Source organism: Phyllobates terribilis, unplaced genomic scaffold (assembly GCF_046119375.1).
Source record: "Phyllobates terribilis strain yellow unplaced genomic scaffold, ASM4611937v1 Scaffold_3__8_contigs__length_932513732, whole genome shotgun sequence".
NCBI classification, from domain to species: Eukaryota; Metazoa; Chordata; class Amphibia; order Anura; family Dendrobatidae; genus Phyllobates; species Phyllobates terribilis.
In genome coordinates this window covers 247,284,406-247,310,353 of record NW_027362763.1, presented here as the reverse complement: position 1 = coordinate 247,310,353, position 25,948 = coordinate 247,284,406, and the positions used below count along the sequence as shown (strand labels likewise).

The following is a 25,948-nucleotide window of genomic DNA, read 5'->3' as shown; positions in this document are numbered from 1 at the left end:
TGAGCGAGGCCGTGCACATCTAGCCAGCACATGACCGCATGTATGTAAATCAAATACTTGCGCTCACAAACCCGCAGTCTGTGACTGCAGACTTCAGCCCAAAGCCTGAATAATCCCTTTAAGTAGTCCCATAAAATTATCCTCTATTTATAGAAGGGATAACTTTTTGATAGCTGGGGTCCAACTGCTGTGGACTCCATCAGTCTTGAGAGCTGCGCTCAGAAGAGCAGCCATGTGAATGAAGAGAAGGTCGGTCATGCGCACCTGCGCTCCATTCATTTTCTTGGTCTGCAGGAGATAACTTCCTGATCACACGAACGGGTCCATCCCCCATGCTATGGCTACAACTTCCAAACTTAGGAAACATAAATGTAACTAAAGGGGTTATGCTATGATAGACAGGATTGCAGCTCTAGAATTACATGAGGAAAATTACAGCAAGTAACAATTAGACGATAATTTCTAAAAAACAAAACAAAAACAAAAACAAGATGACAACAATTTGGTTGGAATAAATTTTAATTTCATCTGTCTGTAAACAAGGTGTTTTAATAGTTTATGGCATTTTTTTAAATGCATATTAAATCAGATGAGTTAGACTGTATCCCAGATGTAACAAAAGTGCAGGGAAAGATATGGACAAATTAACAAGAATGTGTACAGTTTTTTTTCTTCTTTTACATGATACACAAGACAAAAAACAGAAGCAAAATACTAAAATGTCTTTACAGAAGTGCCATTCCAGGGGATGCAAGACCTTGTGTCAGTTAAAACCCATCTCACGACTTGGTTTTGTCATATGGCACAGAATACATATGAAGCTATCACAAATACAGCCAGGTTCATTCTAAAGAATGCCATCTACTATTCTTTAGTACAAAGAATTCATAATTTTTCCCCATTTATTAAATTAGCAGTGAGTAGTGAATTTAACTGACAACCAGGTTATACACGCTTCAAATAATACAAGGAAAATGTACTGAACTGATTCTGCAGCAAACTTTCCCCAATTGTTAATTCGCTGTTACGGTTTATCAGCAGCACTACTGCAAACTACCAACCCTTTAAAAACTATGAAGAGAATCAAGCATGTCATTGTTCTTAGGAGAGCCAGCCCAAAAAATCAGCTGGAGGAGTACTTCACTACAGCTGGCAGCTCCTTCTTTAAAATGGGCCAGTTATGAGGATAAAGTGGCCATATTGTGGCCTGGACCAATGTTTGGAGGAGCTCAACTGGAAAGAAAACTGCATCAGAGACGCTTCGTAATGTAGACCTCAATGTACCCGTCTCCTGGTCAAATATGCAACTTAATACTGATGCAACCCACAATAGAGCTCCTTCTAGTTAGCGACTGGTTTGCTTTAAGATACACTAAGCCTTTAAATGCTTGGGAAATATTTAGCTGCAATTGGTCCTATGAACAAAAAATATACCACAATATTGTACATTATTAAAAAGGGTTTCATCACAATATTCCCTAACTTAAAAAAAAAAGAAGAACCTAAAAAAAAAATATCTTAGCTGGCTGATCAAGAGCCTGTTTCAACGTCCCCTTCAAAAATGAAGGACTTTAGATTTGTAGTGTTAAATGTAAGAGGTCAAATAGCTTTCTTGGTTTTATTTGAAGAATGTAGTAAGTTCTTGCAGTATCCAGCAGGATCTTCGATCAGCCAACGTCCACTAAAAAAAAAATCTTTTGTGGCAGACAGGAAAGGCAACACTGTCATTTACGCTAATGTCACAAGATCACAACAGATCAAAACAGAGGATGGATACTTCTAGGCGGGAACGGGAGACCGGAACATAAATTAGTTATCATTGCGATATTGGCCACTGCCCGAGACGTCAAATGCTTACTATACAGATCCAGAAAGAGAAATAAGTGATCAATAGACCCCCAAATCTCTTCCTCCTTATGGGACTAAATTAAAGACCCTCTTATATTGGCGCTTCTATATTCTCGTGTTCGCTTCCACATCCATGAAAACTTTTGCTGTGCTGCAGTGCTGGGTGCAGATTTTTATACCGGAGCTTAGTGTTAAAAGAAAGAAAGATTTACCTCCACCTCAACCACGATGAAGGAATACATTTTAGCAAATGGCTTTAAAACTTATTTAAAAAAAATATATGATTTGGCATATACTAGTGTGGAATAAAAGGGTGTAACTGAGTTATTGCACAGAAAACATATCCCCCCCCCCCCCACCCCAAGCACAGCGGTCAAAGCCAAACCGGTAAAGGTGGCACCGTGATCTGCACTAATCATATCGGAGGGATCAATCAGAAACACACCAGAAAGAATAAAAGATACAAAGTCGTGAGGACGCGGACCTAGAATTTAGTGTATGTGTAGGTATCTCCACCTGTGTTTGAGCAAAGGAAGACTAAGCTGAGGTGTGGATATGCTCAAACCACCCAAAAGGCAAACGATTCAGTGGTTTATCAACATGCTTCATTTTACAGCGTTTTTTTTCTGTGCACTGCCATTCACCCCAGTATATATGTATGTATATAGATACATATATATATTTTATGGCCCATATTCAGTCCTGCAGACTTAAGACGCTAAGCCCTTACTTACACTAAGCCTAGACTTCTTCCAAGACAACATAAGTCTGTGCTAGACACCTCATGCATGTAGCAGAGCAGCACAAAATGGGAAAATCTCCTGGAAATCTGGGTATTAAATAAATCACCAACCTCTTTAGCAAACAGTTTGTAATAGAGTCAAGTACTTGGTATTTTAGAAGAGAGGCCTGAAACTTACGTAGATGAGGTACAATTTGTGGCAAAGTTTACATTCGGTACTCAAGTTGTCTTGAACTGGGACCCAAGTCCACAGTTTACTACAGAAATCCCATATACAATGAGACGGACACTATGGAACGAAGGAAAGTGGATAACGAGTTCTTTAAACACACTTAAAGCCACATTTCACATTATAGGACTACAATTAGATCATGGCTGGGGACGGACATTAACAAGGGGATAATGGATAAACAGAAGACGAATTGTAGCCATCACCCACAGCCTGAATGATGGGGGAGACACAGCGTTTGCTGGCAGGAGATGCTGCTCAGTGGTAAAGCCTTTAGGAAGGGTGAAAGCAGTTAACAGAACATCCGGTTGGGTTGTCCCATCGAGGACATAATCTGCCATAATAAACTGAATTGCTTGAAAAGACAAAAATCAAAAAGAAAAAAAAAAATAAGAAAAAACACTTTCCCCACTTAAATAGGGATACAAAGGAGACACAGGTTCATCCTCCATCACCCCAGTTATTGCTAATAAAATTTCCAGATGAAAGGATGCTTTGTTCAGACAGGAAAGTTTAGTAGCAATTTTTTTTATTTTACCCCTAGAATATAAGTTGGCCTAACAGCTAGAATCCCATATCTCTCAAATATTTTGCCATTGCAAACGCCTTTTTATTCAAGCCGCCTCCGTGAACTCCTTCTTTCCCCATTGCGAAGACCAAGACTGAAAGAAAAAAAGAAAGTGGATTACAATAATAAGTCTCACTAAAGGGAATCTGTCATGAGGTTTTTAATACCTGAGGATAAATGATGTAGGGGCAAAGACCTGATTCCAGCTACGAGGCACTTACTGAGCTGCTTGCTGCAGTTTTTATAAAAATCTGTGTTTTGTCTGCTACAGAGGTACCAGGTTTGTGAATGTTGAGCTCTGTATAACCCCACCCACACCCCTGATTGGCAGCATTCTGTGTACACTGTATGTAGGCAGGAAGCTGCCAATCAGTGGCAAGGGCGAGGATTACACAGAGATCATGAATATGGAGGACTGACTACATGGCAGCAGGTTTACTAGTCCTCCAGTGGTATTCTACTGCTGATAAAACAGTGATTTATAAAAACTATAGGAAGTAGCCAGTAAGTGACAAAACACTGGAACTGGGGTCTTTCTACATTATGCCGCTCTGAGATTAGGTGACAAAAACCGGGTGACCTTTACCTGTAGATTGTTGTACAATTCTAAACTAAGCTCAATGAGGTTTTCACATAAAGGCTGGCACTTTCGGTCAGTGCGCTATCTGTATGCAGAACTGAATGCATATGGACAGCAAACCGACCAATATTAACTACAGTATGTACAAGTGCACACAAGCGACTTTCACACAGACCACAAGTCACAGCAAGCACTAGTCTGTCCAGAATAGCACCTGAAGTAGCTGACAGCTGCGGGCCCCTACTAGGTTTCCCCATATTAAGCATTTATTATAGAGCCTACTGTGCATATGCAAAGTGACTGTATGAAAGCTCCCTCTGCGCTTTAGTGGCAGAAATGTTGGAATACATAATGGTGGTCGTCTTTTGTAGATGGAGAGTTGGCCAAGGTTCTGCAACCACCATTCTCCCTCTAAGCCGTACTGATGTTTGGATGCGAGGATGTAACTTCTTTCTCCCTGTAGCCGCGCTTCCTATTACACTGCTGTACATGTGTAAAACTGTATTTAATCTGCAGGTTACTACTATGGCTCCAGGTAAATGTAAGGTTTCTTGCTGACAGATTCATTTTAAATAAGATTTAATGATAAAGTAAAAATATATTGCCATAGGGGAGTTTTGCTGCTGGACATGCCAGACATGGCCTCAGGACATAAGTAGTGCTGGAAAATAAATCTCATGACTTTTTTTATAGCCAAGAACATATGTAAATAATAATGGCCCGGATTTATCAGTCAATTTACATCAGTTATTAGTGAAAATAAAGTTGCCATTTGTTGGACTTCTGACTTTTTGCAAGTTTTATGTGAAGTTTTTAACTGACAGTTGCACTATGTTTGCCGAATGTTGAAAAAGTGAGCACGGTGTACTAAGAGGGGGATAGGTCAAGAGACAGAATTAAACTTTTGTGCCAGAAAAGGTCACAACTTTTGAGGTGTAGATTTCATTGCTGACTTTTGGTGCATTTTTTCCTGTACTAATGTATTAAGCGGCGTGCACCTTTTATTAAATTTGGCACAACTGACTCCAATGATCTTTTTTTTCTGAATAGGCATATAATGCGTCAGTCTTAACAAATTTGCCCTGATTACTATACAAAATCGCAACAAGTACAGTTTCCATCTTGGCATCATCCAAAAGCCAGTCCTTATATTTCAAATGAAAACATAATCTAGCTTCAACTATAGTAAGCGCTAGCAACCAGGGCTGAGATAAAAGTATAGAGTCTTTCTGATTGACAAATTTAGAGAGGCTTATTTTTCTTCTATTAACGTTGCTCATAATCTGACCGTTTGTTTATTAGTGACCATTCACATAGGCCGGCCAAGGCTGTTAAACAACCATTGATCAACTACACACGTGGTCAAAATTGTTGGTATCCCTCGTTTAATTAAAGAAAAACCCACAATGGTCACAGAAATAACTTGAATCTGACAAAAGTAATAATAAATTAAAAATCTATGGAAATGAACAAATGAAAGTCAGTCATTGCTTTTCAACCCTGCTTCCACAGAATTAAAAAAAAAAATGACACTCATGAAATAGGCCTGGACAGAAATGATGGTACTCTTCTTCACTTAATATTTTGTTGAGCAACCTTTTGAGGCAATCACTGCAATCAAATGATTCCTGTAACGGTCAATGAGACTTCTGCACCGCTCGACAGATATTTTGGCCCACTCCTCATGAGCAAACTGCTCCAGTTGTCTCGTGTTTGAAGGTTGCCTTTTCCAGACGGCATGTTTCAGCTCTTTCCAAAGATGCTCAATAGGATTTAGGTCAGGGCTCATAGAAGGCCACTTCAGAATAGTCCAATGTTTTAGCCATTCTTGGGTGTTTTTAGCTGTGTGTTTGGGCCATTATCCTGTTGCAAGACCCATGACCTGTGACTGACCAAGCTTTCTGACACTGGGCAGCACATTTCTCTCAAGAATACCTTGATAGTCTTGAGATTTCATTGCACCCTGCACAGATTCAAGACACCCTGTACCAGATGCAGCAAAGCAGCCCCAGAATATAACAGAGCCTCCTCCATGTTTCACAGTAGGGACAGTGTTCTTTTCTTGATATGCTTCATTTTTCCGTCTGTGAACATAGAGCTGATGTGCCTTGCCAAAAACTTCCATTTTTGTCTCATCTGTCCATAGGACATTCTCCCAGAAGCTTTGTGGCTTGTCAACATGTAGTTTAGCATATTCCAGTCTGGCTTTTTTTTCAACAATGGTGTTCTCATTGGTTGTCTCCCATGAAGTCCACTTTGGATCAAACAATGAGAGATGGTACAATCTGACACTGATGTTCCTTGAGCTTGAAGTTCACCTTTAATCTCTTTAGAAGTTTTCCTGGGCTCTTTTGTTACCATTCGTATTATCCGTCACTTTGATTTGTCATCAATTTTCCTCCTGCGGCCACATCCAGGGAGGTTGGCTACAGTCCCATGGATCTTAAATTTCTGAATAATATGTGAAACTGTAGTCACAGGAACATCAAGCAGCTCGGAGATGGTCTTATAACCTTTACCATGCTAGTCTATAATTTTCTTTCGAATCTCCTGAGACAACTCTTTCCTTTGCCTTCCCTGGTCCATGTTGAGGGTGGTACACACCATGTCACCAAACAGCACAGTGAGTATCTGTAGCCCTATATACAGGCCCACTGACTGATTACAAGATTGTAGACACCTGTGATGCTAATTAGTGGACACAACTTGCTTTAACATGTCCCTTTTGTCACATTATTTTCAGGTGTACCATCATTTCTGTCCAGGCCTATTTTATGAGTTGAATTTTTTTTTTAAATTCTGTGGAAGCAGGGTTGGAAAGCAATGTCTGACTTTCATTTGTTCTTTTTCATAGATTTTTAATTATTACTTTTGTCAGATTCAAGTTATTGCTGTGACCATTGTGGGTTTTGCTTTCATTAAACGAGGGGTACCAACAATTTTAACCACGAGTGTATATACAAGCCTATTGGCGACGTTTACTTATGTCTAAAAAACAGTGATGGGAACAGAAGTGCCAATCAGAGCACTCAGTCCCCATAGAGTATAATTTAATCAGTGGTACATCTCATGTTTAGACAGGACAATTTGCTGCAGATAATGATTTTTAGACATTCATTCAAGCCTAGATTTCCCCTAAGTGTTGTGCATCTTAGGCTCTGCGTGGGTCGGGTTTCCAGACACACAAGAATTTATGCAGAATTGTATGCCGGCAGTATTTGTGCATGAAAATACAAAAGGTTAAAGCCATCTTTAAAGGGGTTGTCCAATTTATAAAAATAAATACATTTCAAAAAGGCAGGAATATTGTAAAAATATTAAAAATAAGTTATACTCATCGGCTCAAACCCCTGCGACTCTGGCGCAGGCGGCTTCAATGGTCTCCACTGGGACCGGAAGCGATGACTTCTGTTCTACATTCATCTGATCGTTGAGTCCTATGACTGCAGCAGTAGATGAAGAGTGGGTCATCATAGCTTCCAGTCCTGGTGGAGACCTCCTGCATTGAAGCCACAAGGATTGCAGCCAGTGGCTATACGGTGTTTTGTTTTTTTACAACATCCCTTACCTTTTGAAAAAATAAATTTTTAGAAGTCAAATCAACCCCTTTATGATGGCCAAGATTTATTAGTCAAAGGTTTTGTGCTGTGTATAGATGCAGAAGACGTCTTAACCAATGCAACCACTAGACATGTCTGTTCCTTTCCAGGTGTCTGGACTAATAATTCCTAATGAAAAGTGACTGTGCTGAGAAGAATCCCACCTTACTGGATAGAAAGACGGATTTTGGTAAGACCTTACCTGTAAAATCCTTTTCAGCGAAGGAAGGAAGGGAGACACAGTCATTACTAGTGGGTAGGCGGAGCCCACATAGGACAGAACACCTCAGATTAAAAAAGAGTGTTGTCCGGCCCCTCCAGCTTGGGCTCCTCCTACTCCAGCTCTCCAGTCCGTACACAAGCTAAGGAAGAGCAAATATCACCAGCGGAGCAACATAACCCCTTCTGAAGAACTTCAGAGAAAAAACAAGAGACAGGTTATGCATATAACAGAAAAACCACACAGTCCCAGGTACTACTCACTGGACCTGACCACTGCGATGAGCTGGCAATGCTGGAACAGAGCCTTAGCGCGCCGACCTCAGCCCAGATAATCGCTATCAGAGAAGGGTCACGCTGCATCTGAAAACACAACAACACACTTCTGCCATGGGAGGGAGCTGTGTCTCCCTTCCTTCCTTCGCTGAAAAGGATTTTACAGGTAAGGTCTTACCAAAATCCGTCTTTCAGCAGCAGATGGAAGGAAGGGAGACACAGTCATTACTAGTGGGACGTCCCAAAGCAGTCCAAAAATTAAGGGTGGGAAAAAAACCAACAGAGGCAGAATCCCAACATCCTAGAAAAATGCGCAACTAGCGCTAAATACAAGTTAACGATAACTTAAACTACAGCCGCCTGCAGGACCCTACGTCCTAAGGCTGCATCAGCGGAAGCACTGACGTCCACCTTATAAAACTTTGTAAAAGTTTGGACGGAGCGCCAGGTAGCCGCCCGGCAGAGTTGAGCTGTCGAGGCCCCTTGATGAAAAGCCCACGATGAACCCACAGCTCTCGTGGAGTGAGCTCGAATCTTAATTGGACAAGATTCGCCCTTGAGTCGGTAAGCCTCTAAAATGGCCGACCGAATCCATCGAGCTATAGTGTCCTTGGAAGCTCGTTGACCACGCCGACGACCTGCTGGAATCACAAACAGAGAGTCCGATTTCCGAAAACCTTGAGTAATAGACAAATAGAACTTCAAAGCCCGCACTAAATCCAATGAGTGCAAGGCCCGTTCCTTCGCATTCCTCGGTTCCGGACAGAGCGAGGGCAACACAATATCCTGGTTAACATGAAATTGTGACACCACCTTAGGTAGAAAGTCGCCCCGTGTGCGAAGCACCACGCGATCCGGGAGAAACTCCAGAAAAGGAGGCGAACAAGAAAGAGCCGCCAGTTCAGAAACCCTTCTCAAAGAGGTGACTGCCACTAAAAAGGCAACCTTCCAAGAAAGCAAAGAAAGGCTAACGGAGTCCATAGGCTCAAAAGGCCCATGTTGAAGAGCCTCCAAGACCAGATTGAGCCGCCAAGGGGACACAAGCGCCTTCCGCGGCGGAAACTGACGGGTTACCCCGCGAAAAAAGGAACGAACGTCCCTACGCGAGGCGATAGCCTTCCGAAACAGCAAGGACAAAGCAGAAACCTGACCCCTCAGAGTGCTAACTGCCAAACCCTTGTCCAGGCCATACTGCAAAAAGGCCAACAAATTGGGAATGGAAAAAATCCTCGGGTTCCTTGAAGAACCCGAACACCATGAAAAGAAGACCTCCCAAGTCTTGTGATAGATCCTAGTAGTGGCAGGACCCCTGGCAGCTCGCAGAGTGGCAATGACTTCGGCTGAAAAACCTTGACGAGTCAAGATTTCGGTCTCAAGAGCCACGCCGTCAAACGCAGAGACTTCAGGTCCGGATGACGAACGGGCCCTTGGGTTAACAGGTCCGGGCGAAGAGGGAGAGGAAGTGGAGGCGCAGCCAGAAGCGACACCAGCGTCGAGAACCACGTCCTCCTTGGCCAGTCTGGGGCTACTAACATAGCCGGGACTCTTTCCAGTCTGATCCGACGCAACACCAGAGGAAGTAAGGATATCGGCGGGAACACATAGATTAGCTCGAATTGGTCCCACGGAGCCACCAGAGCATCCACCGCCACAGCCTTCGGGTCCTTGTACCTGGACATGAACGTCGGTAACTTGGGGTTGAACCTTGATGCCATCAAATCCACTTGAGGAGTTCCCCAACGGGAGCACAGCTGTGCAAAAATTTCTGGGTGAAGACTCTATTCTCCGGGATCCACCTTCTCGCGACTGAGGAAGTCCGCCGTGATATTCTGAACTCCCGGAATGTGAATCGCAGAGATGGCTGGCACCTTGGCCTCGGCCCATACCAGGATCCGAGACACCTCCATCATGAGCCTGGAGCTCCTCGTTCCACCTTGATGGTTGATATACGCGACCGCCGTCGCGTTGTCTGTCTGCACTCGGACTGGCAGACCGTTTAAAGGGACCGTCCAGTGTTGGAGGCAAAGGAAAATCGCCCTCAATTCCAGGATGTTGATCGGCAGGACAGACTCTTCCGACGACCATACTCCCTGAATCCAGAGATCGTTCCAGACACCCCCCCAGCCTGACAGGCTGGCATCGGTGGTTATGACCGACCACCTCAGAAGGAGGAAGGACTTCCCCAGGGATAACGCTTCCGGACGTAACCACCATTCTAGAGACTCTCGCACCCTGTGGGAGATGATGACACAGCGATCCAGCGAAGCCTGTGATCGATCCCAACGGTTCAGAATGAGCATTTGGAGAGTCCTGGAATGAAATTGGGCAAACGGAAGTGCCTCCATTGACGCCACCATCAAACCCAAAAGGCGCATACACCTTCGAAGGGACATTGCTGTCGAAGACTTTATAACCTGTACATGTCGAAGAAGACTTGCTTGCTTGTCTGGAGGCAGGGACACCACTGCTCGTACCGTGTCGAAATGCATCCCCAAAAACAGGATTGACTGCGACGGTTCCAGAGACGACTTCTTCCAATTGACCAGCCACCCGAAGTCCTCCAGGAGCTGAAGGGATAGATTGCGAGCCGTCACCGCCTCCTCCTTTGAGGACGCCACAATCAAAAGGTCGTCCAGGTAGGGAAAAACCGTAACCCCCTGTCTTCGAAGGATCGCCATGAGAGGTGCCAGAATTTTTGTAAAAACTCTGGGCGCCGAGGCCAACCCGAATGGTAGGGCCACAAACTGGAAATGGTCCTGACCTATGGCAAAACGAAGGAAGCGTTGGTGGGCCCTTCCGACAGGAACATGCAAATAAGCGTCGCGAATGTCGATTGACACCAAAAAGTCGTTCTGCGACAGGGCCGCCACAACCGAGCGAAGCGACTCCATGCGGAATTTCCGGGTGCGGACATGCCGATTCAATCTTTTGAGATCCAGAATGGGGCGAAATTTGTCCTCCTTTTTGGGGACCACAAAGAGGTTTGAATAAAACCCTCTTCCCCGGTCCTCCGGCGGAACCGGTACCACCACACCCTTCTGCAGAAGGGAATCGACCTCCTGCCGTAGAGCAGCAACTAGCTCGGGCTCTGACGGAATGCGAGATCGGCAAAACCTGTCCGGGGGTCGAGAAAGAAACTATGAAGTAGCCTGCTGACACAACCCGCGTCACCCAGGCGTCCGAAACGCGGGACGCCCAAGTCGATTCGAATTGGAGCAGGCGACCCCCCACTCGAGAGCCCTCGAGTGAAAACCTGGCGTCAGTCCGCCTTAGCGGGCTTTTTGTCAGCTTCCCGCTTGTCTTGACGGAAGCTCTGTTTCCAGGGAGTGCGGGATTTCTGAGAAGCCTTTTTTCCTGAAAAAGAGGGACGACCCGATCCCCAAGAGGGCTGACCGGACCGTCCCCTGGACCGAAAGGGCCGCCGACTACTACCGGCACTAGGCCTGCCCGACGCAGAAGCCACAGTTCTTCGCTGTGGTAAGGCCGCTTCTTTTGCCTTTGCCTTGACAATCAGCTCCGTGAGGTCAGATCCAAATAACTGACCACCCTTGTAAGCTAAAGATAGCAAACCTTGCTTGGAAACCGCGTCCCCGGTCCACTGTCTGAGCCACAGAGCTCTTCTGACTGTGACCGCCGAGGATTGCGCCCTGGACAGCAGTGACGCGGTATCCAAACCTGCATCACTGCCATATCGGGCCGCATCCTCCAACAACTTGAAAAGCCCATCTACCTCGGATAGCGGGGATCCATCCTGCCACGCCGTCCGTAGACGGTCCAACCAGCTTAGGGAAGCTTTACAAGCACACATGGATCCTAGCACCGCTCTGAATCCATGACCCGCGGCCTCGTAGATGGATTTCGCCGCCATCTCCGTTTTTCTGTCCAGCGGATCCTGCAGACTCGCCTTCCCTTTAACAGGCAGTAATGAGGATTTGCTAAGCTGGGATAAAGGGACATCCACTTCAGGAGAAGGAATCCAATTATCAATCAACTCCGTGGAACACGGATACAGTGCCTCAAAAAACCGTGTCCCCTGAAAACGTTTATCTGGACACAGGCGTTCCTTCTCCACTGCCCCATTAAGCTCATCCAGAGATGGTAATGCCAAGCGCGACCTATGCGACTCCTGAAACATCCGGGCCGACTTACCAGGACGTCTAGTTACCTCCTCCGGAAACTGTAACGCCTCCCTCATGGCTCCAATAAAAGCCTCTGCACGGCCCAAAAAAGAGGCAGAGTGCCCCTGCCGATCCTCCTTATCCGAATCGGACATCTCCCCATCTGAGCTTGAAGGGGAACCCTCCATAACAGAGATCTCCGAGCCGCTGCGCGGGGAGGGGAGTACCGGCCTGTGGCGCTTCCTGCCATGAGAGGATCTAGCTGACACCCAATAACCTAGAAGGTCAGACAGGCCATCAATAGAACGAGTGAGGGCCTCCATTTTGACCACTGCCCCATCACCGAAACCCCCGACCGCTGCGCTTGACGCCGTCGAGGACTCCTGCGTGTCAGACACGCGAGACTGATCCTGTAGCGGACCTGGGAGACGGTCCGCACCTCCTGGACCCTGATCTGACATGCCCTCACACAGTATATGGCAGGATAAACCTGTCAGTAAGTAGGACAGTGTGGTTTCTTAAAAGAAGGATGAAGGGTTAAAGCTCTTAAAGAGAGCTACCCCAGCTGACCCCCAATTAAGGGATAACCGCCTAATAAGGGGTTAATGTCGCAGACTCCCCACAACCTCTGTAAATGAAAAGGATGTGCGAGCTCCAGACAAAAAAAGGAACCTCTATATGAGGTAATCGCTGCAGGACAGCACAGTCTGCCACCTTATTGTGCCTCAGAAAGGTGCCCTGCGCTGAGGGGGTGAGGGGTTAAGCTTCTGCCCTGACAGGCAGAAGCGACTCACCCAGCTGGCCGCGGTGCAGTGTTCCTTCGGTCTGTCGGGAGGAGAGGAGAGTGAGGAGCCCGATGGAAGCCGTTCAGTAATGGCCGCCGCGCTGTGAGGTGAGAGAAGCCGGAAGAGGAGGGGCAGGAGAAAGCGCGCGCTCAGAGCGCTTCCTGCCCGCGAAAGACCGGGAAGGCGCGAAGCCACGCCCCCCGCCGGCTTCAAAAAAAGCGCGCGTGACTCCTCCGCTCTCCGCTCCTGCCCCGCTTCCATGTCCTGCAGGCATCCACCTGCGGACAAAAAAACACAAGTCACCACCTGAATACATGTAGCAGCGGCTGCCGCAGCAGCCGCTGAAGCACTCAAAACACATTAACATGCTGAGTACTCACCCAGCTGAGCGCCACAGGGACCCCCAGGGATTTGTGGCGCTGTGCCCAAGCTTCCCCCCAGGGCGGAGAACGCAGTGACCCCAGATGCGCGGTTTGCGTCCCCGCCAGGGAAGCATCCCTCATCCCCCGGGGCCGGCAGGGTTCTGCAGGGACCTCTCTCAAAGGGTAATGCAGATCCGCCAAGGGAGGGGTGGGGGTCCAGCAGCGCTGAGACCCCTGAGACCTCAAGACCACGGGGGTCCAAGTCTCTGTCCGATAAAAATAAAAAAAAAAAAATTTTTCTGAGGAGCTGCTTCCAGCAGCGACCATCCTCTGTGACCTCAAATTTTAGACTGGAGAGCTGGAGTAGGAGGAGCCCAAGCTGGAGGGGCTGGACAACACTCTTTTTTAATCTGAGGTGTTCTATCCTATGTGGGCTCCGCCTACCCACTAGTAATGACTGTGTCTCCCTTCCTTCCATCTGCTGCTGAAATTACCTCAGTATCTTCTTAGGCTATGTGCCCACGTTGCGGACCTGAAGCATATTTTTTACGCTTCTCCCTGGCGGGAAAATCGCATGCGGATATTACATGCGGTTTTCCCGCCAGGTAGAAGCGTTTGTGAGGCGTCTTTGCATGCATTTCTGCATGCGGGTTATCAAGCACTTCTCCAAGCATCACTTGGAAAAGTGCTTGACAACTTGTTCAGAATGGTAAAAAATAAAAAAATAAACTTTATACTCACCTTCCGATGCATTCTCTGCCCCGTCCGGAGGCTTGAGCGGCTCACGCTGTTGTGTGCAGGACCTGCGGTGACGTCATTGAGTCATGTGGTGGGTCACATGACTCAATGACGTGGCAGGTCCTTCAGACAACAGCGCGACGGAGGGAAAACATCATAAGATAAGTATAAACTTTATTTTATTCTTTTTTTTACAGGTTCTTTGGTACCCAGGTCTGGAGGAGAGTCTCCTCTCCTCCAGACTTGGGTACCATCCGCACATTGATTCCGCTGCGCTTCCGCAAAATTAATGAACATGCTGCGGATTTTTGACTGCAGCATTGACATTGCGGAATGCCATTAGGGACCATGGGGTGCGGATCTACATGCGTTTTTCAAGCGTTTACGCTGCGGAAATTCCGCAGCATATACGCTTGAAAAACGCTACGTGGGCACACAGCCTTATAGAGGACCTGTCACCAGGTCAAAAGTGGCCAGTTTTTGCTCCCATTCTATTCTTGATGTTCCCGAGTTTTCAGATTTTCTTTCTTTTTTTAAAATCCACCGTATAGTTCCAGAGATATGGGCCTTTTCATTTAGTGCTAACTGTTATGGTCTTTACTAAGGGGGCTTACAGGATTCTCTGGGGGGGGGGGGGGGGGTGCCTTTATCAATGGTGCTTGGCTCACAGAGTAATGGTTCGCTCACACTGGCGTCGATTCTCTCATGCGAGACAATCGAGCCAATTATATTAATGACACTCGGCTCAAACTCTGTCAGTATAATCCGAGTGTCACCTTAGTGTGATCCGAGTGGAAAACCCAGTGTAGTTCAAGGTTTCACACGCACCCATAGACTTGCATGGGTGCGGTGATCCGAATATCAGAGCCACACGCAGCATGGCGAGATTATTTTCTCATGCCAATTCTCCGTGAGGAAACAATCGCAGATCTGCACTGCCCCATAGTATAACATTGTGCCGAGTGCTATCCAATAAACATCATATAGCACTCGGCCATGTTATACGCTCGTGTGAGCGAGCCCCAATAATGCAGAGCAGCCAAAAAGACACTTTATTAAAGACCATAAAAATGAGCATTAAACAAACAAGGTCCTTATCTCTGGAACCTTATGGTGGATTTGGAGAAAAATAAACACACAAACACTGAACAGTCGGGGGCAGTGGAAATAAACTAGGAGCAAAAACTGGCTACTTTTCACCTTGCGGCAGATCCTCCAAGTCTAGTGACATGCCGTTACAAACTTCCCTGAAACTTGGGGATTTTGCTGGGTTTTTATTACCGTGTGATAAATCTCCTTTTGAGAACCCATGCTCTTCTCTTTATATACAAGGATCATGGATAAAAAGGCATTTCAAAAGGACCACATGGAACAAGAAGTCCCCACCAAGACCATCAACACACAGACAACCGGATAGAGTCTCACCTCTGACAGCTCTGCCTACAGCAATGTTGTATGTTGGTTCTCCACCTTGACTTTTTGTCCTGATGTCCATTGTGTAATCATTTTCAATATACAGGCTGTCTCTGATCACCGAGCATTTCTTTCCTCCAACAGTTAGACCATTAGTGAAGAAACCTTCTCTGTCCTTTCCTATCAGCACATCTATTTCAGCAGGCTGGAAATTAAGGAGGGGAAAAAAACAAAAACACAATTATTAATCTGGTATGAGCCATTCAATGATTTTTTATAAGAACTGAGCAAAGTTAGAGAGATTAAAAGGGGTATTCCCATCTCCAAGATCCTATCCCAATATGTAGTAGGTGTAATAATAATAACATTAGCAAATACCTCCAATTAGAAATCTAGTACACGTTATCAGATTCGCTATGTCTCTTTCCTCATGTGCAGGCATTGCAGGACCTTAGGTATCCTTGGTTACGGCCACTAGCAGCTAGCTAACTAACTCTCACTATATCAGTGGTCATAACCATGGATACCTAAAGTCCTGCAATGCCTGCACATGAGGAAAGAGACATAGAATATCTTTGAGATGGGATTATTCCTTTAAGTACAGTTGCCACACAAGAACGGAGCATTATGGTGACCTGGGCAGAGCCATTGCCGGCCTCAAGAACGGCACATTTTGTCACGTTTTCCCGTTATGGTGGAGAGCTGCTGCTAGGGGTGCGGGTAGCTCATCTGAGGACAACCTCTGTCCACATGTCCTGGTAGGGCATACAGAGGTCATGGGGGCAGTTTACACCGGCCCTACAGAATAACGTTATACCACAGACTGGTCGTACACAGAGTTAGAAAAGGAATCAAACCAGTAAAGGACACGTCTCCTAAAGTGGTTTTAAAAGAAATTAGGCAGAAAAATGGGCAGTCGTATGAACCACAACGTGGATCTTTCATTTAAAACAATGGGCGAGAGTGTTTGTGTGCACTTTTCACCTGGATTTTGGGGCAGAAAACATTCAGAAATCTATATGGGGAAAAAAATAAACTCCATGTGAGCAAACACTGGGGTTCTAGCCACAAAGTTTAGGCGCAGCACGTCCTTTGTTTTTTTTTGTCGTTGGGGTCCTTGTCCATGTACTCGCTTCTAGCATACAAACATAGGAGTGAGCTATTCCTTATACCATGTATGTGGTTAGAAAATAGACCTTGCACGAAGCGTTGCACGCCAACATACACAGCGCTGTGCAGGAGCCCAGCCTACAGCTAAAGGTCACAGAACTAATCATGGGGCACTTTTACTCTTTCACTGAGCTATTGGAATAATTGGACACAGTAAAAATCATTCCTCCAGCAATAAGTCATCAGACATTCACAGCCCATGAAGTGCAGTCTAGTGTAAACTCATTGCCACATGCAAGTAGAAGTGTGCTGCCGCCTAATCTAGGATTGTAGTTCTGACCCATATGACGGGACATCAGGTCATTTAAGATTTAAAAACACGACCAATTCATGACAAAATTGACATTTTTTCCATTCTTCCTTTCCGGGCAGCGTAGTTTTTTTGTGTGTGAATTACTAGCATAAACAAGCAAAATGAGGAGTAAGCAGCAGGGCTGTGGAGTCGGGAGTCGTGGAGTCGACTCCACCAAAATGGGCATCGGCTCAGACACCACAGCCCTGGAGCAGACTATCAGTCCAAGTACTAGGGAGGGATTACTACACTGCTCACAGTATAATGAGAAGTGACAGTAATCTCTCCCTACACTGCCCGATGACTGAAAGAGCAGCTGCAGGTAGGACACCAGTTCATTTTCTCCCTGCAGCGGTGTTTCCAGTAAGACAGGCGTGATTTTAATGTGATCTACCTGCAGATTAACACTATATCTGCTGGTAAGTAGCTTTTTTTCCCCCACATGACAAGTTCCCTTTATCACTTACAGAGCAGAGGGGAATGAAATAGGGAAAGCATAAACTAAAAAGATAGCAACCTGTACTAGCTGTGAGAATAAAAGCTACATCCACACTGGATGGAAACTCCACAGTAGATTACAGTACTAGTCATGTGGATAACACCCGAACAAACCTCATCCATATACCGTAAACTGTGGGTGGAGTTGTGAGTAGCCTTGTTTTTTGTGGGACGAGTTGACATTTTCATTGGTATTTTGAAATACCTAGAATTTTTTGGCTGTGTGCCCACGATGCGTTTTTTAAGCATTTCCGCAGCGGCAAAAACGCTGCAGAAACGCTTAAAAAAACACATGGTAGAAGGCCTGCCATGTTCCCCAATGATAATCCGCATGTGCTCTGCACATGCTGCGGAAATTTCCGCTGCGAATTATCATTGCGGAAAAAAAAGCATCACTACCAATTATTTTGCGGAAGCGCTGCGTTTTCGCCTCCATTGACTTGCATTAGAACGAGCCAATTCCTCAAGACTGCATCTGTACTTGCGTAATTGGCGCGTTCTAATATGCGGATGATACCCGGATGTAGAGGACAGGAGACTCTCCTCCACACCCAGGTACCATTAAAAGCTGTAAAAAAAGAATAAAATAAATAAAGATTATATTCACCTTCCGACGGCCCCCGGACTCCTTCCCTGTGCTTGCCTGCAGATCGCGCAAGACTGAAGGACCTGCGGTGACGTCACAGTCACGTGACGGCAGGTCCTTCATTACAGCGTACCGCGATCTGCCGGCAGCCAGCACAGGAGCGCAGCAGGACTGCAGGGGCCATCGGAAGGCAAGTATAGGTTTATTTTTTATTTTTTGACATTCTCTCAGGTCACACTATACAAATCCATGCTGGTTGCATGGATTTATATAGCGTGACCAAGTTGTGAAGTACTTTCCAAGTGATGCTAAAAATCGCTTGGAAAGCGCTTGACAACCCGCATGCGGAAATGCAAGTGAAGAACGATTCACATCCGCATGTCCCTGGCAGGAAAACGCATGTACAATCCGCATGTTTCTCCCTGGCATGTTTTTTTCTGCCAGGGAGATGCAGAAACGAGCAGGAAAAAATCCTGAGCATTTCTGCATCGTGGGCACATAGCGTTTCATCGCTTTTTTTATACACATATAACATTTATACAGATGAATATGCAAGCAGAGCACCAGGTAGAGCGCCCCCCACAGGCCGCCCAGGAGCACGAGCATATCATTATCTCCAAACTGAAAGTAAAGATTACACAAAAACCACAGCACGGATTTCATCAACCAAGGTATCATTTTAATCAGTGTAATATCGCCCACATTACAGTGTATGTGGTTTACTGAGCACAATCCTGCTGAAAGGTGCCCTTTAATGATTGTTCTGTGGGCTCTGAAGGAGAGCTGACCTCCAGAACTGAACGTGATTTCTGAGCGGCCAGCCCGGTAGTTATATGGACTGTAATGGATGCTGTTTATTTAGGCCAACAAGACTGAATATGGCCATTTTGCTATGGACTAGTTTAGGAGTCATGTTTTAATAAAGGTATGCTTTTCGTTTAAATTTTCAGCTGCTTTGACCAACTTACTAAACAGCCGAGTGAGCCGATCTACCACACTGGATAGGTGAAAACACAGATTACAAATCCCAGCCCACATTGCAGCTCTTCTCTGCCTTCTTGTTGAATATTCATGGTTCTTTCCTACTGGCCTGCCTCACAATATTAAAAGGGATAGTCTCAAGCTTTTATGTGGTTAAAAAAAAAATCTCAAAGTGCTTCCAAAAACAAGCAACTTTGCAATTTACTACTTATTAAAAATCCTCCCTGTTCAAGAACGAATGCATTTTTAAAACTATATACAGCTCGCTGCCTAAGTTACCGGCCACCTTGAAGTCTAAGTATGGCGGGTCAGCTAGGTAAGGAGCATGCAGCACTAACAAACTCTGTGATTTAGAGCCAGCTCAAACCAATCTGAAGCTGACCGAATCACTCCAACATCAGTCTCCGTGGTGTTCTCATGATGCAAAGGCAAAGCTGCCCCTCTTGCAGCCACTGGTCTGAACTGTCAGTCTTCAGGAGAACAGCAGGAGGCTGCTGGCCCAGAGAGGAATGAAAGAAGTTGAGGCAACGCCTTTAAAAATTGTCAGATGACCTCATTAACCTTCATCATGTAATATTTTAATAATAAAAAAAGAAAAGATAGGTGGGGATTAGATGTGGTAATTTGCATATACCAGACTCCTAAACTCAGTGATATAATACAAAGGACTCCTTCAGCTCCAGCACATACACCAATAGTCTGATTGTAGCAGGGGAATGCGACTGTGTGCCCAGACAAAAACCCTAGGCTACTGAGTTACAAGGGTCGAGGGCTCTGCTCACATGAGCTTACAATCTATGAGGAAATAAAAAAAAAAAAAACTTGTTTTTCCTATGTGTAGGTGACATGTCTGAAACCACATAAAAGAGGACCATTATATGTGCAAGGGAAGAATTAGACCCATCACAAAAAGGGCAGAAGAATGAGCACTGCCGTAGAGAATAGGGAACGCTGCAGTTCTCACCAGGCCAGGGTAATACAGACAGAACAGAAGAGGATGCTGGAGCATTGTTATCCTATATTAATATGCACAAGATATTCTGGAGACGGTAAGGAACATCCATAAACCATAAGCCCAGCATCTGCAAAGCATCACCATGACAAGGAGCAGACAGGAATCCCAAGCATGAGGGAACTTAACCTTTAGTGGGCAAAGCAGAAATGCTCTGCAGATTTCAGGTTTAATCACAAACTTAGAGGAGCAGCAGACTAACAGTCATCTGGGGACGGCAGCCTCCTGTCTTGCCATAAGGTTTACATCAGGACGGCCCCCAATACAACCTCTGCAACCTGGCGGCTGATTACAAAGTTCCATAAGGCTATGTGCACACGAAACGTTTTTGATGCGTTTTTGCTGCTGTTTTCCCGCCGCGGAAACGCTGCAAAAATGCTCGTTAATAGGTCTGCCAGCTATAACAATGCTAGTCCTGATTTGCTGTGCACATGATGCGGAAATTTCCGCTCAGGATTAGCAAAGCGAAAAAATACGCAGCATGACCATTATGCCCAACATTTCCCGCCCATTGACTTTAATTGAAACGCCGTAAATACGCAGGTATAATATTTATACCTGTGGATTTGCTGCGTTTCAAGTAAAGCCAATGAGCGGGAAACACTCCGAAGATCCCCGCGCTCACTCCCAGCAGTATACTGTGCGGCCAGGACCTGCGGTCACGTGAGTGATCAGCTGACTCTCTGGATCTATGCTCTATGCGTGAGCCGGAAGTCTTTAAAGACCACGGCCCCACTATCAGTATTTGGTCAGTATTATTTTTTTGGGAGCCAAAACCAGGAGTGGGTGATAAATGCAGAAGTGGTGACGTGTTTCTATTATACTTTTCCTCTGATTGTTCCTCACCTGGTTTTGGCTCCCACTCCTGAGAAATAATACTGACCAAATACTGATAGTGGGGCCGTAGCCTTACAATGCAAGTCTGTAAAACCTTGTTCAGACACTCCATATAGTCTCCATTGTAAAAGCCACTTCCGGGTCACAAAGAGCACAGCATGACCCGAAGAGACTGCAGAGGGGCGACGTCACTGAGAAGAGGGTTGGAACGGTGCAGGATAACAGGACAGGTGGTAGGTGAGTATATTTACACACTAACACCACACGCACATATACTGGGGGGAAAAAAAACCCTCATGGGTGGGTTTCAGTATATAGTTTCACAGGCGGAACAGGATAATTACAGAATTCTAAACAGAATAGGCCCGATTCAAAGCTTTTACGCAAATATTCTGGTGTAAAAAGCTTTGAAAAAAAAATAATAATAATTTTCCGCAACTCGAGGCTGCGCTAAAATTTCACGATTTTTGGCACTCATGTCATTTTTGCCCAGCTCAAAGTGGGTTTAACAAGAGCATGGCTCCACCACTCAAATTCATGAAAATTGGCAGCATTTGCTACCCACAAATCTTATTCCTTAAAGGATTGGAGCAAGATTCACAAAAAAAGGCGCACACAGCAGTGTATCCAACTCGTCCAACGTCCTGAAAAAGACGGGTACGCCTCTTCATGAATCAAGATAGTCTTACTCCAGCACACCTCCTCATCAAGACCAACAATGCTGGTCTTAATGAATCGGGACTAAAATATCTAAATTTACATTACATGTGTCAAAGGTTACACAGTCAGCATGAGAAGGGGGAGGGGGACAAAGTTTAGGGGTGGAAAGACATGAAGCATAATATATAGGCTATAGGTAAAAATCTTACGAAGTTGAAAAAAAAACCAAAAAAAACAACTGTTTTAAGTGCCAAGTACACTGATTGCTAATCTATCCACAACAGCAAAATAAAAAGCTTTATTCCACTCTACAGCGTTTATTACATTGGGTGTCAAGTTCAACATGAAAATTTTGGTGAAAGGCACCATTTAAAAGCAATAAACAAGTCAATCCACAGTAAGAGGGAACGACAAATACTACAAAATAATTAACACTCAGTAGATGGGACTACAATTCCCAGATTGTTCATGGACATTCTCAATTAATTTAAGACAGGAATGTTCCATTATTTCTCCACTGTTATTTGACAGGTGAGTAAACTCCATAATACTGCCCTGTAGCAATGCAGATGGATGATGACAAGGAGCATCCTTTATGTCCCTGTGCACGGCAGATCAACCTCTACACCATATAAGAAAACATCTCATTAATCAAAAATATCGTAACAAGCTTCTCCCCAAAGCTGCCACTCACCGGCGGTCAATGAAATAGCCAATACCAAAACATTTTTTTTCTTTCCAATGCTTGTTTATTACAAATTCCAATTCACACATCCATACACATATAGAATAGAAAAATCCATCACTCCTCTCACCAGGGTGAAGATCGTCCATGTAAACGCAATATGAAGGAGCAAAATGTCTGCAACAGGTGCGGACATTTGATCCCTGATGCAAGGTCTCTGCAGGATATGGGTGGAAAGAAGCCTTTCACACCCCATGTATATGGACCATCTTCACCCTGGTGAGAGAAGTGATGGATTTTTCTATTCGGTCATTGTAATTTTGAGTTTTGATTTTATGGCGCAAGTTCAATGGTAAAAATGACCTGTCACCCTGATTCCCCAGTTCAGTATGATAATGGCCATAATAAACTTGCATAGATATTTCTATAAAAAAAAAATAAAAAAAGAGTACAAAGTGGAAAAAAACAGAAGTTTAACAAAAAGAAAAAAAAAGGGGAATCACCTTAGCATTTTTATATTTTATATCGAGCTTTGTGAGGGTAAGCTGAAGTTTCATTTATTGATATCATTTTGGGGCACGTGATGTTTTGATCGCTTTTAGTTGGATTTTTTTAGGGACATATGATGACTGAAAATTGCATTTCTGGCGTTTTGATGTTTTTTACACTTTACCACAGGGGTAAATTATTTTTAGGGTTTGATAGACTGGCCTTTTACAGTTACAGCAATACCAAGTATGTATATATTTTTTTATTTCAAATTTTAAATTGGGTAAATGGGGGACAATTTGCCCCATGGGAACATCACCTAAAGGCTCTGAAATGTTGACCACGGTTCTCTATGGAGAACAAGCCTAAATGAGTACATCGGTTATGATATTATTATGTTCTAGATCATGAACAGGTCATTTAGAAATAAGCACCTGATAGAAGATCATGTATACTTTCACTGTGCTCTTTGCAGATCCTACTTGCTTTATAAAAGGGAGAGTTGTAGATGAAATGTGATGATTCGTTGTCAATCTGATGTGTAATTTTTCCATCTCTGGGCTCGAACATTATTACGGTAAATTCTGCAGTTCACAGATGAACTCGGATGGACTTCTATTGTAGTTATAAATGGTGTTAGAAAAGCTGATCTCCCAGGAATGGACTGCAGAAAGCCAGACCAATCCGTAATAATGGGTAACAACATCGAGCAGGACATTACTACCTATGGAATATACATAACCTGTCAGAGCAGCTGTCACAAACCGCGCTCATACATCACATCTACAGTACAGACCAAAAGTTTGGACACACCTTCTCATTTAAAGATTTTTCTGTATTTTCTTGACTATGAAAATTGTACATTCACACTGAAGGCATCAAAACTATGAATTAACACATGTGGAATTATATACTTAACAAAAAAGTGTGAAACAACTGAAAATATGTCTTATATTCTAGGTTCTTCAAAGTAGCCACCTTTTGCTTTGATGACTGCTTTGCACACTCTTGGCATTCTCTTGATGAGCTTCAAGAGGTAGTCACCGGAAATGGTTTTCACTTCACAGGTGTGCCCTGTCAGGTTTAATAAGTGGGATTTCTTGCCTTATAGATGGGGTTGGGACCATCAGTTGTGTTGTGTAGAAGTCAGGTGGATACACAGCTGATAGTCCTACTGAATAGACTGTTAGAATTTGTATTATGGCAAGAAAAAAGAAGCTAAGTAAAGAAATACGAGTGGCCATCATTATTTTAAGAAATGAAGGTCAGTCAGTCCGAAATACTGGGCAAACTTTGAATGTGTCCCCAAGTGCAGTTGCAAAAACCATCAAGTGCTACAAAGAAACTGGCTCACATGAGGACCGCCCCAGGAAAGGAAGACCAAGAGTCACCTCTGCTTCTGAGGATAAGTTTATCCGAGTCACCAGCCTCAGAAATCACATGTTAACAGCAGCTCAGATTGGAGAGCAGGTCAATGCCACACAGAGTTCTAGCAGCAGACACATTTCTACAACTGTTAAGAGGAGACTTTGTGCAGCAGGCCTTCATGGTAAAATAGCTGCTAGGAAACCACTGCTAAGGACAGGCAACAAGCAGAAGAGACTTGTTTGGGCTAAAGAACACAAGGAATGGACATTAGACCAGTGGAAATCTGTGCTTTGGTCTGATGAGTCCAAATTTGAGATCTTTGGTTCCAACCACCATGTCTTTGTGCGACGCAGAAAAGGTGAACGGATGGACTCTACATGCCTGGTTCCCACCGTGAAGCATGGAGGAGGAGGTGTGATGGTGTGGGGGTGGTTTGCTGGTGACACTGTTGGGGATTTATTCAAAATTGAAGGCATACTGAACCAGCATGGCTACCACAGCATCTTGCAGCGGCATGCTATTCCATCCGGTTTGCGTTTAGTTGGACCATCATTTATTTTTCAACAGGACAATGACCCCAAACACACCTCCAGGCTGTGTAATGGCTATTTGACCAAGAAGGAGAGTGATGGGGTGCTACGCCAGATGACCTGGCCTCCACAGTCACCAGACCTGAACCCAATCGAGATGGTTTGGGGTGAGCTGGACCGCAGAGTGCAGGTAAAAGTGCCAACAAGTGCTTAGCATCTCTGGGAACTCCTTCAAGATTGTTGGAAGACCATTTCCGGTGACTACCTCTTGAAGCTCATCAAGAGAATGCCAAGAGTGTGCAAAGCAGTCATCAAAGCAAAAGGTGGCTACTTTGAAGAACCTAGAATATAAGACATATTTTCAGTTGTTTCACACTTTTTTGTTAAGTATATAATTCCACATGTGTTAATTCATAGTTTTGATGCTTTCAGTGTGAATGTACAATTTTCATAGTCATGAAAATACAGAAAAATCTTTAAATGATAAGGTGTGTCCAAACTTTTGGTCTGTACTGTATGTGGAAGAATGTGACTGAGGACTATATACAAATGCTTCTCACAAAATTGAAATCTCATCAAAAAGTTAATTTATTTCAGTTCTTCAATACAAAAAGTGAAACTCATATAGAGTCATTACAAACATAGTGATCTATTTCAAGTGTTTATTTCAGTTAATGTAGATGATTATGGCTTACAGCCAATGAAAACACAAAAGTCATTATCTCAGTAAATTAGAATACTTTATAACACCAGCTGGAAAAATGTTTGTAAAATCTGAAATGTTGGCCTACTGAAATGTATGTTCAGTAAATGCACTCAATGCTTGGTCGGGGCTCCTTTTGCATCAATGCAGCGTGGCATGGAGGCGATCAGCCTGTGGCACTGCTGAGGTGTTATGGAAGCCCAGGTTGGTTTGATAGCAGCCTTCAGCTCATCTGCATTGTTGGGTCTGGTGTCTTTCATCTTCCTCTTGACTATATCCCATAGATTCTCCATGGGGTTAAGGTCAGGCGAGTTTGCTGGCCAATCAAGCACAATGATACTGTTGCTTGTAAACCAGGTATTGGTACTTTTGGGCAGTGTGGACAGGTGCCAAGTCCTGCTGGAGAATGAAATTTCCATCTCCAAAAAGCTGGTCGGCAGAGGGAAGCATGAAGTGCTCTAAAATTTCCTGGCAGACGGCTGCGATGACTTTGGTCTTGATAAAACACAGTGGACCTACACCAGCAGATGACATGGCTCCCCAAACCATCACTGATTGTGGAAACTTCACACTAGACCTCAAGCAGCTTGGATTGTGGCCTCTCCACTCTTCCTCTAGACTCTGGGACCTTGATTACCAAATAAAATGCAAAATTTACTT

At 44.6% G+C, this 25,948-nt stretch overlaps 1 protein-coding gene across 1 annotated transcript in view; it reads right to left on the bottom strand.

Annotated features, from left to right (window-relative positions):
• Window positions 1–501: 501 nt before the first annotated feature.
• The window catches only part of PFN2 (profilin 2), a 79,871-nt gene continuing 54,424 nt past the window's right edge, over window positions 502–25,948 (bottom strand). Inside the window, exons 2-3 of the mRNA XM_073674704.1 lie at window positions 15,490–15,682; window positions 502–3,481 (exon numbers count right to left, since the gene is read on the bottom strand). Of these exons, the coding sequence (XP_073530805.1) occupies window positions 3,384–3,481; window positions 15,490–15,682 (291 nt within the window). The 3' untranslated portion in view covers window positions 502–3,383. The remainder of the gene's footprint in view (window positions 3,482–15,489; window positions 15,683–25,948) is intronic.